At 37.2% G+C, this 19688-nt stretch overlaps 1 protein-coding gene across 6 annotated transcripts in view; it reads right to left on the reverse strand.

Moving 5' to 3' along the window:
• The window catches only part of PSD3 (pleckstrin and Sec7 domain containing 3), a 602311-nt gene that overhangs the window by 312719 nt on the left and 269904 nt on the right, over positions 1–19688 (reverse strand). For all 6 annotated transcript variants that reach the window (XM_032413272.1, XM_032413271.1, XM_032413273.1 and 3 more), the window contains one exon: positions 3619–3708. In XM_032413272.1, the coding sequence (XP_032269163.1) occupies positions 3619–3708 (90 nt within the window). The remainder of the gene's footprint in view (positions 1–3618; positions 3709–19688) is intronic.

A 19688-nucleotide genomic window follows, 5' to 3' on the forward strand; every position in this document is an offset into this window, starting at 1 on the left:
ATTTGCTTACAATCTCTCAGCTACTAAGAGGGGGGCGCTGGGATTAGAACCCAATCAACATAGCTCCCAAGGCCACAAGCATAATCACCACACTACAGTGTCTCTCAGAAAGTTTAGCCTCCAACCCAGACCTGGCCCACGTTTTACATTCTCATCCCTCTCTGTTCATGTACTTAATTGTTTTATTACTTATTATAAAATCTTAGGAATGTCTTATTAAGTCTATGAGAACCAAAAGCAGAACCTCCCGTACCCTCCTTTTCCACACTGTCCCTCAAGGATGCTTAAGCACAAACCACAACCAAGTGTTGGGATGGGCAGTCCCTATACAGCATGAAACATGCCAGATGGCTTGGTGTATTTTGTTAAATGAATTGCTGTCCTGATTTAGTGAAAGGTACTTATGACAGAGAACATTAATGTTTATGGGTGGGAAAGGTGGTAGGAAATGAAATAAATAATAATCTAACTAAAAAACAAAGTAAGTCTACTACTAAAACCATACCTATACTTCAAAGGCCTCTCTCAAACATCACATCCTCACAGCCAGACTTCAACTTTAAAGAACCTAAGTAATATTCTATCACTGGTTGTCCTTTGGTCTCCAACTAATTCTACTTAGATTATACCTTCTACTGTAGGCATCTAGAATTTATACTCAAAGCAACTTGTGGGAGAAACATTCTTATTCGCACAAAGCACTCATTTATCTGTTAGGTCATCAGGTCAAAAGGGACACTGCAGGGACGCCTGGGTGGCAAAGTCAGTTAGGCATCTGCCTTCAGCTCGGGTCATGATCCTGGGGTCCTGGGATCGAGTCCCGCATCGGGCTCCCCCTGTTCGGTGGCGAGCCTGCTTCTCCTTCTCCCTCTGCCTGCCGCTCACCCTGCTTGTGCTCTCTTTCTCTGTCAAATAAATAAATAAAATCTTAAAAAAAAGGGACACTACAGTGGAACTGTAAATTATTAAAAAAAGAGCTCAATGTATCATCTATCCCTTTCATGTAGTCAAGGCAAAATTAAAGCAAAATATTAATTGAAGTCTCTGAATTAAAGGCTTGAAATAAATTTCTCATTTTTCATATATTTAAATACAGTATGGTTTATCTTTTTTGATAACCATTTCTGTTGAGAACAAGCAGAATCAGTTCATATTTTAATTTTAATGTGTAGTAACTATTTATTTTAAGGGAAAAAGAACCACCCATCTTTCTCAGTAGTTTGTGAGGACAGGGGCCCATTTAGTTCCAGCATGTTCTCCAGGTCCACAATACCCAGTGAATGTACAATGGGCCATCAATAAATATTCCCTACTACCCAACCACATTGAACAGCAGACATAAGGTGAAATCTTACTGCTGGTCCAAAGAAATCTGAACAAAGATCCAAATGCTATTTTTGAGCCAAAGAAATCTAAAAGTAATAAGATCAATATGCAGCAATGAAAGCCTCAATTCAATCCATGTAACTCTAAGCATCTTACCTCATAAATTAAACTGAATGTTGTAGGTGCCTATAATTTTCAAGTTGGAGAGAGGGTGGAAGAAGACAGAAAGGGGTTAGGTTACTCAGAACCTGTAACATAATACCAAATGTTTTGTGTTTATCTCTCTGTGTGACATGTGTATAATCATTTTCCACAAAAGTTCAAATTAACATTCCACCCAGTAATTTATCTCTGAAGAGAATCAAGAGATAGCCATTGAGAAAGAGAGTGAGGGAGAGAGTTTGAGAGAGAGAGAAGAGGAAAAAGAAGAGAGACAAAAAGAGCACAAGAGAAAGGAAAAAACATAGATAAATAGAAACAGAGGAAGTAAAGGAGGGAAAGTTGGGGGTGGAGGGAGCAGGAGGGCAGGGAAGGAAAAAAGAATAGCCACATGGAAGAGAAACAAAACAAAAATGGTTTGAAGAAAACCTTTTCTTGATGAAATCTGCAGTAAAATTCAGATTCTTACTGAAATGGAAAACTCCCATCTTAGGTGGGTGAGTGGCTGCGGTTTTGGCTACTAAAGGGAATCATTTTTTTACTCGACAATTTCCATGCTAAATCCCACTGTCACTCCCAGTGTCATTTCACTGTCATCTTCCTACAGTAAATAAAAGAGTATAATAAATATTTCCCCCCCTGAGGTTTATAAACACGATCTCAATGGTACAACTGTAACAAATCATCCAGAAAATTCTTGGCAGAGTAAACCAAAGAACATATGTTTACCCAAGGTGAACGGCAGCAACTGGACTGTGTGTTAACTACATTTGGTTTCAGACAGCTCATCAAATGTGCTCTAAATCTGCCCAATAATTCATCCACAGTCATGCATGCTACCATAAGCCTACCAATAAAATATAAAAGCTTCACTATGAAAAATTTTCCTGCCAATTTCTACTTCTGACATAACTTGATAAAACCCTCACCAATCCTTCTCTTAGAAAGACTGCATTATTTTCCACGTTAATACCACTAAACTGAAAAAAGACTTGTTAACATGTATCTACAGTACATCTTCAGTGGATGTAGAGAATATATTTATCATGTCAAAATCCAACACCTTTTATTTCCCATTCAGAACTGTAGCTTCAGCAATGGCAGCATTTGTCCTATAAAGAAACAATTTAAAAAACACTTCTTTCTATAGTAACCTGAAGCTACTTTTCTTCCTGCTTTTTACATAATGTAATTCTTTAATGAGCTGCAATTAAAGTCAGTAAAAGAATCTCAAAATACTATATTCTTATGCCTTCTTTCACTTTCCATAGTATATGTCTTTCAAAATCTAGAACTCTCTTGTATATCTTTTATATGGTTTAAAAGATACATAAAACATAATAAAGGACTTATTCTCAACTGGTACATTTCCAGATCATACCACAATTCATATGTGTTGCCCTTAGCAAATTCAAAGGAATTGCCAAAGAAATCTACATATGTACAAAGTTTTTAAAAAGAAGACTAGTATCAATTAGAAATCTGTAAAACTCAGATTGTCAACATACAGATCTTATCCTGAACTTCTAAAATATTCACATCCATTATCAATCACTATTTTGTATTTAAACAAATGCATATCTCATTTATACTGCTGTAGAATGTTATAAATTCTAAAGCTGATTTCGTTGTCTCCTTGAAAACAATCTGATACAGAAAAACATGCTGATTGTTACCAATAATAAAGCTAAGTACAAATAATTCAAACATTCTACAATTACTCAGATTTCCAGAGACAACCTAAGCCCTAGTTCTGTAACTAGGGACTGAATACAGCTTCCATTATAGTATGTAAATGTTTTTCTGTTTCCATAGTGAATATACCTTTGTGATCTTTTTCAAGTTCTGACAGTATGCTCAAAAATAAAACAAAAACTGCTCACTATATGAATCACCAATTATTCCAAATCTACTTATTATCTCAGTATTACTGATTACAATGTGAACTTTTAGCACTGAAGGGTATTTGCAGTCTGACACATCAAGGATGAGGTCCAATAGAAATATCACCAACAAAACCAAAAGCAAAAACAAAATACTTAAGTAATCCTTGCCCTGTTTATTTTAGATAAAAAAATAAGCAGAAAAGACAAAATATAAACATATTTTAATAACCAATATTTCAGTGCTTACTTTCAGTAGATCCTTGGAGAAATCACCGCCCTCATTTACCCCTTGAAGGTTTGCAATGAACTCTTGGCAGGTCATCTTCTTTCCAATATTCTGGAATAGAGGCGAATAATACATCATAATGACATACATACATGGAATTCTTAAAACTGTGATTAAGCAAAGCAAGACTGATTTGGCTTTTCAAAACATGAATACACATGCCCCTATATGTGCATATATCCACACATACATATAATACAAACTTATACTCATAAGAAACAGATGGCTTATTATGCTTTCAAAACAGTCATTAAATATAAATAGCAAAATTATGCCAAACCTTTATTTTAACCTAAGAAAACATCTGAGAAATCTATGCTACATTTATATATATATAAGGTAGTTTTTAATGGAAAACATGGATAAAATGACATTTCTGGGCTGAACTCTGATAGCTATTTATTTGCTTATTTTTATTTCCTACATATTGTCAAGAACTGTGAAGGATCTGAGATTTTAGCCCACTTTCAAGCTAACAAACTAGTCTACCACAATCTCACATGTTGGCAGATGAAGTAAGATTCCTGAGTCGGAGGCACAGGAATTTTTTTATAACAACAGGAGTAGCCAAAATATTAGCATTTTCTTGCTCCAGTTTCCTGAGTCCCAATTCTCACAGAACCTGAACAGGGCCAGATGACATGCACACACAGTGGGTTGTGATACAGGAAAGGAGCCCCGAGATTTGGGAATCTGAATATTTGTAATGGACAGTAAGCATGCCTATTGCTTTTGCTCTAAATAAGAAACCGACTCTTCTCATCCAAGGCTATAAGCAAACCTATCCATTGCTCTAAAGTCACTATATTTTCCAAACTGCTCACTACAGAAACAATTTTGAAAAAATAGAACAGAACAAAGGCAACCAAAGCTCCTGTTCACAAAATGTACAGAAATGCAAGAGACCCATGGAAAATTGTCTCCAAACACATTTAAGTTTAAGATTTAAGAATGAGTTTAACCAAAAAATCACATTAATAAATAAAATGAAAAAAAAAAAAGCAAACAGAAAATATAAACTAACAAAAAAAGAGAAGATACAAATATGTTAGACTGAGAAAACTAATAAAACTCCTATGCCAGCCTCAGTCAACTAGTAAGAGCTGCCAGTCAGAGAGGATTCAGAGGCTCAACTTGACACCAACAGAAATCCATCGTGAGTGCAGGAGAGGGGTGTGGAATATACACGCACCCGCATGAGATCTCTGGCAAATGTGGTCCAAGTGAATATGAAGTGTACCAACATATTAATATCCTTGTACATAATATGCATACAAATAAAATGTATATTCTGTGAGGCTATTTTTCAGAAAAGACTAAGAGTAGAGTAGGACATTAGTCTTCAAGTTGAGGAAAAATATTAAGACTTTAAAAGGGATGCAAAGCCATAGATAGTTTTGAGAGTATGTATATAAAACCTTAACTTCAAAAATACAGATCTGCCTGGGGACATATACACCTATGTGTCTTAAAGTAATCGCTTCCCACTCCCCCTCTCACAGCTGCTCTTCTACCTTATAACATGAAACAAATCATCCAACTGATCCTATCTAATTAGTTAGAGTGAAAGTGCTAACTAACTGTTGTTAAAAACCTTGCCTCTTCTCAGCAAAGAGGGCATAGTCAGACTTCACATGACTGGATGAATGTTTTAACAATGAGAACTGCCTTTACCAATTATTTTAAGTAAGTTAAATCTGCAGCCCTAAGTTCTGATGAAAAATTTATTTAAAGCACAGAAACTTTAATAAAAAATACTTTTTCACAATGTTATATTGAAAAACACAGTATCTCAACCTTCCCAATCCTTATCAAATGTATCAGATCCAAAAAGGTACATGTACCATATGTTGGCTAACTGAACATAGTAATAAAAAAAACAAAAGGTACCTTAAGGTAAAAAGTAACAAGTATATTCAATAGTCATTTTGATATGACTTGACAAGGACTTTCTGGTTATGTTCTGAGGAGCCGAGAAAATGAATGAATAATGACTACATAACAAATTCTTTTCCAAGTCAGGCAGTTTCCAATTCTCAAAATCAAAAGATGACATGATTTAACCATCAGTTAAAAACCAAAATTTTCTTTAACATGTGATCTGGTGAATTCAAATATTTGTAACACTATTTTTTTAAATCAACTTTGTATTGTTCATAGCAAAAATTTCTTGAAGAATGATTTATATTTAAACATTTGTTGTATTTTATAGTCATGAGATATTTTGTTACAAGTAAGTAACAAATAATGAATAAAAGACTCCCAAGTATAAAAACATGTTACATGAAAAAAAAACTATGGAAAATTAAGCAATTATGACTATTAGGAGGAAAAAAAGGTGAAATAAAGAATTGACTTTTTTATATGGCGTGTCCGCTCACTGTTAACTTTTTACAAATACCAGCTTTACTGAAATATAATCCACGTAACATTCACCCTTTTGAATTATACAATTCAGTAATTCTTATTTATTTATTTATTTGAGAGAGAGCAAAGGCAAGTAGGGGGAGGGGCAGAGGGGGAGGGAGGGGGACAAGCAGACTGCGCTGAGCGCAGAACCCAACTGAGATCATGACCTGAGCTGAAATCAGGAGTCCACCATTCAACCTACTGAGCCACCCAGGTGCCCCTACAATTCAGTAATTCTTAATATATTGATAGAATTCTGCAGCCATCACCACTATCTAAATTCAGAACATTGTCATCACCCCAAAAGATACCCCATATCCATTAACAGTCAGCTCCCATATCTCTCCTCCCCTTCCCAATACCCATCTCCTGGCAACCACTAATCTTTTTATTTGTATGGATTTGCCTGTGCAGGAACATTTCACATAAATGGAATCATGGCCTTTTTTTTTCCTTTCTTTTTTAAAAAAAATATTTTATTTATTTATTTGAGAGAGCGAGCACGTGTGGGGGAGGGGCATGGCCTTTTTTGACTGGCTTCTTTCATCTACCATATTTTTTTCAAGGTACATCCATATTCTAGCATGTATCAGTATTTTATTGCAAAATAACATTCCACTGTATGAATATAACAAATTTTCCATTCAGAAGTTGATGGCTGACTGAACTGTTACCACATTTTGGTTATTATGAATAATGTTGCTATAAATATTTGTGTAAAGTTTTTGTGTAGACATATGTTTTTATTCCTCCTATATATATAACTCAGGAGTAGGAATGCTAGGTCGTACGGTAACTCTATGTTTAAACATCTGAAGAACTGTCAGAATTTTTTCCAAACAGACCACACCAGTTTACATCGCCACTAAAAGTGTGAGTTTCAATTTCTCCACATCCTTACCAACATTTATCTTTTTTATTTTAGCCATTTCTAGTAGATATGAATTGCCATCTTGTGGTTCTGATTTGCAATTCCCTAATGACTAATGATGTTCATCCTTTCCATGCACATATTGGCCATTTGTATATATCCTTTGAAGAAATGCCTTCTTAAACTCTTTGCCCTTTTCTTATTGAGTCATTTGTCTTTTCTTGTTCAGTTGTAGGAGTTATTTATCTTTCTGGATACAAAACTCCTTATCAGATACATACTTTGAAAATGTTTTCTCCTATTCTGTGGGTTATCTTTTCTTGATGGTGTTGTCTAAAGCACAGAAAGTTCTGATCTCAGTGAAATCCAGTTTATGTATTTTTTTCTTTTGCTGCTTGTGTTTCTATTGTCAAATTAACAAATTATTGCCTAATCCAAGATCAGAAAGATTTATTCCTATGCTTTCTAAAAATGTTACAGTTAGCTCTTACATTCAGATATTTGATCCATATTGCAATAATTTTTGTACAGGAAAAACATACCCAAGTTCCTTCTTTTCCATGTGGCTATCCCAACACCACATGTTGAAAAGGCTATTCTTTCTCCCACTGAATAATCTTGGCATCCTTGTTGAAAATCAACTGACCATAAATGTAAGGGTTTAGTACAAATTCTCAATTCTATTGTATTGACCTAGACATATGACTGGATGCCAGTATAATACTCTCTTGATTCTTGTAGCTTTGTAGTAAGTTGTTTTTGCCTTTGTACTTTACTGTGGCTAAAAAATACATAGAAAAAATTTACCATCTTAACCATATTTAAGTGTAGAGTTCAGTAGTGTTAAGTATATTCACATGGCTATAAAACAGACTTTCAGAACTTTTGCATCTTGCAAATCTTAAACTCTATACCCATTAAAAAACAACTCCCCTTTTCCCCTCCCCTGAGCCTCTGGTAACAATCATTCTTTCTGTTTCTCTGAATTTGACTGCTTTAGATATTTTACATAAGTGGAATCATAGAGTACTTCCTTGTATGCACATATATGTATGTATAAATGTATGTGTGTGTGTGTATATATAATATATATGTTTCAAGTGCACAGCTTTGTAACTTGACATCTGCATACACTACCAAATGATCACCACCACAAGTCCAGTTACCACCCATCACCATACAGTTGATCTCCTTTACCCATTTCACCCACTCCCCAATCCCCTTACACTCTGGTAAGCACTACTCTGTTTTCTGTATCTATGAGTTTGTTTTGTTTGTTCATTTATTTTCTAACTTTCCAAATATGAGGGGAATCACACTGTATTTGTCTTTCTGCATCTGACTTATTTTGCTTAGGATAATACACTCAAGGTCCATCCATGTTGTCTCAAATGGCAACATTTCATTCTTTTTATGGCTAATATTCCATTGTACATACACACACATACATACATACATACCACATCTTCTTTTCCCATTTGTCTACTGATGGATATTTAGCCTGTTTCCATATCTGGGTTAGGAACATAGGGATGCACGCGTATTTTTTAGTGTTTTTGTATTCTTCGAAAAAATACAGAGAAGTAGAATAGCTGAGTCATATGGTAGTTCTATTCTTAATTTCTTGAGGAATCTCCATAATGTTTTCCATAGTGGGTACACCAATTTACAATCCCAGCAGTGTGTGAGGGTTCCCTTTCTCCCACATCCTATCTGGCACTTATTTCTTGTCTTGTCATTCAATAACAGCCATTCTAACAGGTGTGAGGTGATATCTTACTTGGTTTTGATTTGCATTTCCCTAAAAATTAGTGATGCTGAGCATGCTGAGCATCTTCTCATTTGCCCTTTGTCTTCTCTGGAAAAATGTCTATTCAGATTTGGGTTTTGTTGAGTTATAGGAGTTCCTTATATATAAAGGATATTAACCCCATATCGGATATATGGTTTGCAAATATATTCTTGCATTCAGTAGGTTGCCTTTATGATTTAATGATGGTTTTCCTTTCCAGAAGCTTTTTAGTTTCATATAGTCCCATTTTTGTTTATTTTTGCTTTTGTTTCTCATCTTGGGAGTCAGGTCCAAAAAGACATCACTAGGACTGATGTCTAGGAGTTTCCTATGTTTTCTTCTAGGAATTTTATGGTTTCAGGTCTTATATTCAAGTCTTTAATCCATTTTGAGTTAATTTTTGTGTATGGTATAAGGTGGTAGTGGGTATAGTTTCATTATCTTGCATGTAGCTGTACAGTTTTCCCAGCACTCTTTATTGAAGAGACTATCCTTTCCCCATTGTATATTCTTGATTCCTTTTTTGTAGTTTAATTGTCCATATATGTGTGGATTTATTTTGGGGCTTTCAATTTCATTCCACTGATCTGCGTGTCTATTTTTATACCAATAACATACTTTTTGATTTTTACAGCTTTGTATTACAGTTTGAAGTCAGGTAGCATGATACCTCCAACTTTGTTCTTTCTCAGGATCACTTTGACTCTTCAGAAACTTTTGTGGTTCCATACAAATTTTACAATTACTTGTTCTAGTTCTGTGAAGTACGCCATTAGGATTTTGACTGGTATTGAACTGAATCTGTAGATTATTTTAAGTAGTATGGACATTTTAACAATAGTAATTTTTTCAATCCCTGAGTATGGAGTATCTTTCCATTTATTCATGTCATCTTCAATTTATTTTATCAGCATCTTATAGTTTTCAGAGTATAGGTCTTTCACCTTTGTAGTTAAATTCATTCCTGGGTATATTATTATTTGTGATTGTTTGCAATTATAAATGGGATTGTTTTCTTAATTTATCTTTCTGATGTTTTGTTATTAGCATATAAAAATGCCATGGATTTCTATATATTGATTTTGTGTCCTGCAACTTTATTGAATTCATTTATCAGTTCCAATGGACCAGAATTTGGTGGAGTCTTCAGGGTTTTCTATATGTAGTAGCATGTCATCTGTGAAAACAGTTCTACTTCACCTTTCTGATTTGTATGTCTTTTATTTCTTTTTCTTGTCTAACTGCTGTACCTAGGACTTCTAATACTATATTTAATTAAAGTGATAGGAGTGGGCAACCCTGTCTTGTTCCTGTTCTTAGAGGAAAAGCCTTCAGCTGCTGTTGGGTATGATGCTAGCTCTGGGATTGTGATATATGGCTTTTTTTTTTTTAATTAATTTTTTTTTAAAGATTTTATTTATTTATTTGACAGAGAGAGACACAGTGAGAGAGGGAACACAAGCAGGGGGAGTGGGAGAGGGAGAAGCAGGCTTCCCCGCTGAGCAGGGAGCCCGATGTGGGGCTCGATCCCAGGACTCTGGGATCATGACCTGAGCCGAAGGCAGACGCTTAACGACTGAGCCACCCAGGCACCCCGATATATGGCTTTTATTATGTTTAGGTATGTTCCCTCTATTCGCATTCTGTTGAGTTTTTCTCATAAATTAATGTTGAATTTTATCATATGCTTTTTCTGTGTCTATTGAGATGTCACATGATTTTTATCATACACTTTGTTAATAGATCACATTGATTTGCAGATGTTGAACCATCCTTGCATCCCCCAAATAAACGCCACTTGATCATGGTGTATAATCTTTTTAACATATTACTGGATCAGTTTACTAATACTTTGTTGAGGATTTTTGCTTCTATGTTCATCAAGGATATTGACCTATAATTTTCCTTTTTTTGTGGTATCCCTGTCTAGGTTTGGTATCAGGATAATGCTAGCTTTGTAAAATGTGTTGGAAAAGGTTCCCTCCTCTCCAATTTTTTGGAAGAATTTGAGAAGAATATTAAATCTTCTTTGTACGTTTGATAGAATTTGCCAATGAAACCATCTGATCCTGAACTTTCATTTGTTGAGAGCTTTCTGATTACTGTTTTAATCTCCTTACTGGTAAAAGCCTATTAAAATTCATATTTCTTCATATTCAGTCTTGAAAGATTGTATGTTTCTAGGAATTTATCCATTTCTTCTAGGTTGTCCACCTTGTTGACATATAATTGTTCATTGTAGTCTCTTAAGATCTTTTGTATTTCTGGGATATCAGTTTTAACTTCCCTTTCATCTCTTATTTGAGTCCTCTTTTTTTCTTGGTTAGTCAAGCTTAAGAGTGTACTGATTTTGTTTATATTTTCAAAGAACCAGTTCTTAGTTTCACTGATTCCTTTTCTATTGTCTTTTTAGGCTCTATTTCATTTATTTCCTCTCTGATCTTTCTATCAATGTTGGGCTTTGCTCTTCTTTCTCTTGTTCTCTTAGGTGTAAAGCTAGATTGTTTGAGGTTTTTCTTGTTTCTTGAAGTAGGTCTATGAACTTCCTTCTTAGAACCATTTTTGTTAGGTGTTTTAGATTTGGGATTGCTGCACCCCATAAATTTTGATATGTCGTATTTCTGTTTATGTGTCTCTAGGTATTTTTTTCTTTCTCTTTTATTTAATGACCCCTGGTTGTTCAGTACCTTATTGTTTAATCTCCAAGTTTTGTGAATTTTTTTACTCATTTTCTTCTTGTAATTAATTTCTAGTTTCATATCATTATGATTGGAAAAAATGTTTGGTATGATTTCAGTTTTCTTGAATTTACTGAGAATTGTTTTGTGACTCAACATGTGATCTATCTTTGGAGAATGTTCCATGTGCACTTGAGAAGTTTGTGTATTCTGCTGCTTTTGGATGGAATGTTCTGTATATAGTTATTAGATCCATCTGGTCTAATGTATCATTTAAGCCTGATGTTTCCATCTTGATCTTTTGTCTGAATGGTCTGTCCATTATTGAAACACTACTGTTATTGCACTGCTTTCAGTTTCTCCCTCTAGGTCTGGTAATATTTACTTTATAGATCTTGGTGCTCCTACGTTGAGGGCATATATATTTGTAAGTGTTATATCTTCCTATTGTATTGACCCCTTTAAGACTGTGCAATGCCCTTCTCTGTTTTTATTACAGTCTTTTAAAGTCTACTCTAGCTGATGTAAGTATACCTACTTATATTATAGTCTTTTAAAGTCTACTCGTCTGATATGAGTATACCTACTCCAGCTTTCATTTCATATCCATTTCCATGGAATATCTTTTTCTATCCCCTCACTTTCTGCATGTGTCCTTACTTCTGGAGTGAGTCTCCTATAGGCAACATGTAGATGACTCTTGTTTCCTTACCCATTCAGCCACTCCATGTCTTCTGATTGGTGAATTGAGTCCATTTATATTGAAAGTAACTATTGATAAGCATATACTTATTGCCATCTTGTTCACTGTTTTCTGGCAATTTTGTAGTTCTTCTCTGTTCCTTTCTTCTCTTTCTCTCTTCCCTTGTGGCTTGATGGCTTTATTTCAAGTTCTGTTTAGATTCATTTCTCATTTTTGTCTATTTACTGTAAGTTTTTTTCCTTGTGGTTACTGTGAGGTTCACATAAAATATCTTATGTAAACATCAGCCTATTTTAAGTTGATAGCAAATTTTATTTTTTAAAGTTTTTATTTAAATTCCAGTTAGTTAACATACAGTGTACTATTAGCTTCAGGTATACAATACAGTGATTCAACACTTCCACACAACATCAGGTGTTCATCACAGCAAGTGCATTCCTTAATCCCCATCATCTATTTTACCCATGCCCCCCTCCCCATCTTTCCTCTGGGAACCATCAGTTTGTTCTCTATAGTTAAGAATCTGTTTCTTGGTCGGGACGGAGCAAGATGGCGGAGGAGTAGGAGACCTGGATTTCGTCTCCTCTCAGGAATTCAGCTGGATAGGGATCAAACCATTCTCAACACCTACAAACTCAACAGGAGATCAAAGAAAAGAATAGCAACAACTCTCTGAACAGAAAAGCGACCACTTTCTGGAAGGTAGGACGTGCGGAGAAGTGAATCTGAGGCGATATTTGGGAGGATAGACGGCGGGGGAGGGGCCTCCGTCGGCCGCTTCTGGCAAGTGATAGAGCCACGGAGCACAAAATCGGAACTTTTAGAAGTCTGCTCCGCTGAGGGACGTCACTCTGGTGGCGAAGTGGGGGGTGGAACCCTCGCGGGACAGTGTGGTCTCAGGAACCTCGGGGTCACAGAAAGACCGGGGGTGCCTGAGTGTGGCAGAGCTCCCAGGTATCGGAGCAGGGAAGCCGGCTGCAGAGACGGAGCCCAGGCGCAGGCTCTCAGCTCGGGGTTGCTATAAACCGTGATCCGCGGCACAGTCGGGCCACTGCTCCTCCAGCAGGGACCCAACAAGCGGCAGATCCGGGGAGACTCACCTTCTTCCCCCGGGAGGAGAGGTGCGGGAGCGCACCGCAGGGATCTGCTGGGTTTGGAGACTCCACCCGGGGTCGGGGGCCAGATAGAAAGGCGCGGTCACAGGCCGGGTGAGCACGGAGTGCGGCCGGAGACGGGGAGACGGGAGTGATTGACTGCTTTTCTCTGGGGGCTCGCTGAGGAGCGGGACCCCGAGTTCTCGGCTCCGCTGGGGCAGAGACTGGGAGGCCGCCATTTTCACTCTCGGCCTCCAAAGCTGTACGGAAAGCTTACAGGGAACAAAAGCTCCCGAGAGCAAACCCGAGCAGATTACTTAGCCCGGACCGGCAAGGGCGGGGCAATTTTGCCTGCGGCAAAGACATTTGGGAACCACGGCAACAGGCCCCTCCCCCAGAAGATCAGCGAGAACAGCCAGCCAAGACCAAGTTTACCGATCAGTGAGAACGGCAGAACTCCAGCGCTAGGGGAATACTGCACATAGAATTCATGGCTTTTTTACCATGATTCTTTAGTCTTTCAAAGTTAATTATTTTTTTTAACTGTCTTTTTTTCTTTTTTCCTTTTTTCTTTTTTTTTGAATTTTTCTTTTTCCCTTTTTCAACCAACATCTTATCAATCCCTTTTTTAAAAAAAAACATTTTTATTTTTCATTTTTAAAGTCATATTCTATCCCTTCATAGTAGTTACCCGTATTTTTGGCATATATATATGTTGTTCTCTCTTTAAAATCTTGAGATAGTTTCTTCTAACAGATCAAAATATACTCTAAATCTCTAGTGTATGGTTTTTTTCTACTCCCCTGCCTGATCACATTCTCTCTCTTTTTTCTTTCTTTTTTTTTTTTAATCCTCTTCTTTCTTTTTTCAAACAACTTATCAAATCCTTTTTTAAAATTTTTTATAATTTCCATCTTTACATTCATATTCCATCCCTTCATCATATCAACCCTTATTTTTGTACATATATAAGTTTTTCTTTCTTTAAAATTTTGGGAGGGACTTTCTTTTAACAGACCAAAATACACCCAAAATCTAGTGTCTGGCACTGATCTATAATCCAGCCTGATCATATTTGATCACATTCTGTTTTTGTTTTGTTTTGTTTTGTTCTGCTTTTGTTTGTTTTTATCTTTATCTTTTTCTTTTTTCTTTTTTTCTTTCCTTTTCTTTTTTCTCTCTTTCCCTTTCTTTTCCCACTGCTTCAGGTCTTTTCTGATTTGTTTAGAGTATATTTTCTGGGGACGTTGTTACCCTGCTAGCATTTTGTTCTCTCATTAATCTATTCTCCTCTGCACAAAATGACAAGACGGAAAAAATCACCTCAACAAAAAGAACAAGAGGTAGTACCGACTGCCAGGGACCTACTCAATACGGACATTAGTACGATGTCAGATCTAGAGTTCAGAATCATCACTTTAAAGATACTAGCTGGGCTTGAAAAAAACATGGAAGTTATTAGAGAAACCCTTTCTGGAGAAGTAAAAGAACTAAAATCTAACCAAGTAGAAATCAAAAAGGCTATCAATGAGGTGCAATCAAATATGGGGGCGCTAACTGCTAGGATAAATGAGGCAGAAGAAAGAATCAGTGAGATAGAAGACCAAATGATGGAAAATAAAGAAGCTGAGAAAAAGAGAGATAAACAACTACTGGATCACAAGTGCAGAATTCGAGAGATAAACGATACCATAAGACGAAACAACATTAGAATAATTGGGATCCCAGAAGAAGAAGAAAGAGAGAGAGGGGCAGAAGGTATAATGGAGCAAATTATAGCAGAGAACTTCCCTAATTTGGGGAAGGAAACAGGCATCAAAATCCAGGAGGCACAGAGAACCCCTCTCAAAATCAATAAAAATAGGTCAACACCCCGACATCTAATAGTAAAACTTACGAGTCTCAGAGACAAAGAGAAAATCCTGAAAGCAGCTCGGGAGAAGAGATATGTAACCTACAATGGTAGAAACATTAGATTGGCAACAGACTTATCCACAGAGACCTGGCAGGCCAGAAAGGACTGGCAGGACATATTCAGAGCACTAAATGAGAAAAATATGCAGCCAAGAATACTATATCCAGCTAGGCTGTCATTGAAAATAGAAGGAGAGATAAAAAGCTTCCAGGACAAACAAAAACTAAAGGAATTTGCAAACACGAAACCAGCCCTACAAGAAATATTGAAAGGGGTCCTCTAAGCAAAGAGAGAGCCTAAAAGCAACATAGACCAGAAAGGAACACAAACAATATACAGTAACAGTCACTTTACAGGCAATACAATGGCACTAAATTCCTATCTTTCAATAGTTACCCTGAATGTAAATGGGCTAAATGCCCCAATCAAAAGACACAGGCTATCAGATTGGATTAAAAAACAAGACCCATCGATATGCTGTCTGCAAGAGACTCATTTTAGACCCAAAGACACCCCCAGATTGAAAGTGAGGGGGTGGAAAACCATTTACCATGCTAATGGAAACCAGAAGAAAGCTGGGGTGGCAATCCTTATATCAGACAAATTAGATTTTAAACGAAAGACTGTAATAAGAGATGAGGAAGGACACTATATCATACTTAAAGGGTCTATCCAACAAGAAGATCTAACAATGGTAAATATCTATGCCCCTAACATGGGAGCAGCCAATTATATAAGGCAATTAATAACAAAAGCAAAGAAACACATTGACAACAATACAATAATAGTGGGGGACTTTAACACCCCCCTCACTGAAATGGACAGATCGTCTAAGCAAAAGATCAACAAGGAAATAAAGACTTTAAATGACACACTGGACCAAATGGACTTCACAGACATATTCAGAACATTCCATCCCAAAGCAACGGAATACACATTCTTCTCTAGTGCCCATGGAACATTCTCCAAAATAGATCACATCCTAGGTCATAAATCAGGTCTCAACCGGTACCAGAAGATTGGGATCATCCCCTGCCTATTTTCAGACCACAGTGCTTTGAAACTAGAACTCAATCACAAGAGGAAAGTCGGAAAGAACTCAAATACATGGAGGCTAAAGAGCATCCTACTGAAGAATGAATGGGTCAACCAGGAAATTAAAGAAGAATTAAAAAAATTCATGGAAACCAATGAAAATGAAAACACAACTATTCAAAATCTTTGGGATACAGCAAAGGCAGTCCTAAGAGGAAAGTATATAGCAATACAAGCCTTTCTCAAGAAACAAGAAAGGTCTCAAGTACACAACCTAACCCTACACCTAAAGGAGCTGGAGAAAGAACAGCAAATAAAGCCTAAACCCAGCAGGAGAAGAGAAATAATAAAGATCAGAGCAGAAATCAATGAAATAGAAACCAAAAGAACAGTAGAACAGATCAACGAAACTAGGAGCTGGTTCTTTGAAAGAATTAACAAGATTGATAAACCCCTGGCCAGACTTATCAAAAAGAAAAGAGAAATGACCCAAATCAACAAAATCATGAATGAAAGAGGAGAAATCACAACCAACACCAAAGAAATACAAACAATTATAAGAACATATTATGAGCAACTCTATGCCAGCAAATTAGATAACCTGGAAGTAATGGATGCATTCCTAGAGATGTATCAACTACCAAAACTGAACCAGGAAGAAATAGAAAACCTGAACAGACCTATAACCACTAAGGAAATAGAAGCAGTCATCAAAAATCTCCCAAAACACAAAAGCCCAGGGCCAGATGGCTTCCCAGGGGAATTCTACCAAACATTTAAGGAAGAATTAATACCTATCCTTCTGAAACTGTTCCAAAAAATAGAAATGGAAGGAAAACTTCCAAACTCATTTTATGAGGCCAGCATTACCTTGATCCCAAAACCAGACAAAGACCCCATCAAAAAGGAGAATTACAGACCAATATCCCTGATGAACATGGATGCAAAAATTCTCACCAAAATACTAGCCAATAGGATCCAACAGTACATTAAAAGGATTATTCACCACGACCAAGTGGGATTTATCCCTGGGCTGCAAGGTTGGTTCAACATCCGCAAATCAATCAACGTGATACAATACATTAACAAAAGAAAGAACAAGAATCATATGATCCTCTCAATAGATGCAGAAAAAGCATTTGACAAAGTACAGCATCCTTTCTTGATCAAAACTCTTCAGAGTATAGGGATAGAGGGTACATACCTCAATATCATAAAAGCCATCTATGAAAAACCCACAGCGAATATCATTCTCAATGGGGAAAAACTGAGAGCTTTCCCCCTAAGGTCAGGAACGCGGCAGGGATGTCCACTATCACCACTGCTATTCAACATAGTATTGGAAGTCCTAGCCACAGCAATCAGACAACAAAAAGAAATCAAAGGCATCCAAATTGGCAAAGAAGAAGTCAAACTCTCACTCTTTGCAGATGATATGATACTTTATGTGGAAAATCCCAAAGACTCCACCCCGAAACTGCTAGAACTCATACAGGAATTCAGTAAAGTGGCAGGATATAAAATCAATGCACAGAAGTCAGTGGCATTCCTATACACCAACAACAAGTCAGAAGAAAGAGAAATTAAGGAGTTGATCCCATTTACAATTGCACCCAAAACCATAAGATACCTAGGAATAAATCTAACCAAAGAGGCAAAGGATCTGTACTCAGAAAACTATAAAATACTCATGAAAGAAATTGAGGAAGACACAAAGAAATGGAAAAACGTTCCATGCTCATGGATTGGAAGAACAAATATTGTGAAGATGTCAATCCTACCTAGAGCAATCTACACATTCAATGCAATCCCCATCAAAATACCATCCACTTTCTTCAAAGAAATGGAACAAATAATCCTAAAATTTGTATGGAACCAGAAAATACCCCGAATAGCCAGAGGAATGTTGAAAAAGAAAAGCAAAGCTGGCGGCATCACAATTCCAGACTTCCAGCTCTACTACAAAGCTGTCATCATCAAGACAGTATGGTACTGGCACAAAAACAGACACATAGATCAATGGAACAGAATAGAGAGCCCAGAAATGGACCCTCAACTCTATGGTCAACTAATCTTCGACAAAGCAGGAAAGAATGTCCAATGGAAAAAAGACAGTCTCTTCAACAAATGGTGTTGGGAAAATTGGACAGCCACATGCAGAAGAATGAAACTGGACCATTTCCTTACACCACACACAAAAATAGACTCCAAATGGTTGAAAGACCTCAATGTGAGACAGGAGTCCATCAAAATCCTAAAGGAGAACACAGGCAGCAACCTCTTCGACCTCAGCCGCAGCAACTTCTTCCTAGAAACATTGCCAAAGGCAAGGGAAGCAAGGGCAAAAATGAACTATTGGGACTTCATCAAGATAAAAAGCTTTTGCAAGGGCGCCTGGGTGGCTCAGTCGTTAAGCGTCTGCCTTCGGCTCGGGTCATGATCCCAGGGTCCTGGGATCGAGTCCCACATCGGGCTCCCTGCTCGGCGGGAAGCCTGCTTCTCCCTCTCCCACTCCCCCTGCTTGTGTTCCTGCTCTCGCTATCTCTCTCTCTGTCAAATAAATAAATAAAATCTTTAAAAAAAAAAAAAAAAAGCTTTTGCAAAGCAAAGGAAACAGTCAACAAAACCAAAAGACAACTGACAGAATGGGAGAAGATATTTGCAAATGACATATCAGATAAAGGGCTAGTATCCAAAATCTATAAAGAACTCTCCAAACTCAACACCAAAAGAACAAAGAATCCAATCAAGAAATGGGCAGAAGACATGAACAGACATTTTTCCAAAGAAGACATCCAAATGGCCAACAGACACATGAAAAAGTGTTCAATATCGCTCGGCATCAGGGAAATCCAAATCAAAACCTCAATGAGATACCCCCTCACACCAGTCAGAATGGCTAAAATTAACAAGTCAGGAAATGACAGATGTTGGCGGGGATGTGGAGAAAGGGGAACCCTCCTACACTGTTGGTGGGAATGCAAGCTGGTGCAGCCACTCTGGAAAACAGTATGGAGGTTCCTCAAAAAGTTGAAAATAGAGCTACCATATGATCCAGCAATTGCACTACTGGGTATTTACCCCAAAGATACAAAAGTAGGGACCCGAAAGGCTACGTGCACCCCGATGTTTATAGCAGCAATGTCCACAATAGCCAAACTGTGGAAAGAGCCAAGATGTCCATCAACAGATGAATGGATAAAGAAGATGTGGTATATATATACAATGGAATATTATGCAGCCATCAAAAGGAATAAGATCTTGCCATTTGCAACGACGTGGATGGAACTGGAGGGTATTATGCTGAGCGAAATAAGTCAAACAGAGAAAGACATGTATCATATGACCTCACTGATATGAGGAATTCTTAATCTCAGGAAACAAACTGAGGGTTGCTGGAGTGGGGGGTGGGGTGGGAGGGATGGGGTGACTGGGTGATGGACACTGGGGAGGGTATGTGTTCTGGTAAGCGCTGTGAATTGTGCAGGACTGTTGAATCTCAGATCTGTACCTCTGAAACAAATAATGCAATAT

The sequence above is a fragment of the Phoca vitulina genome, unplaced genomic scaffold, assembly GCF_004348235.1.
Source record: "Phoca vitulina isolate PV1807 unplaced genomic scaffold, GSC_HSeal_1.0 scaffold15, whole genome shotgun sequence".
NCBI classification, from domain to species: domain Eukaryota; kingdom Metazoa; phylum Chordata; class Mammalia; order Carnivora; family Phocidae; genus Phoca; species Phoca vitulina.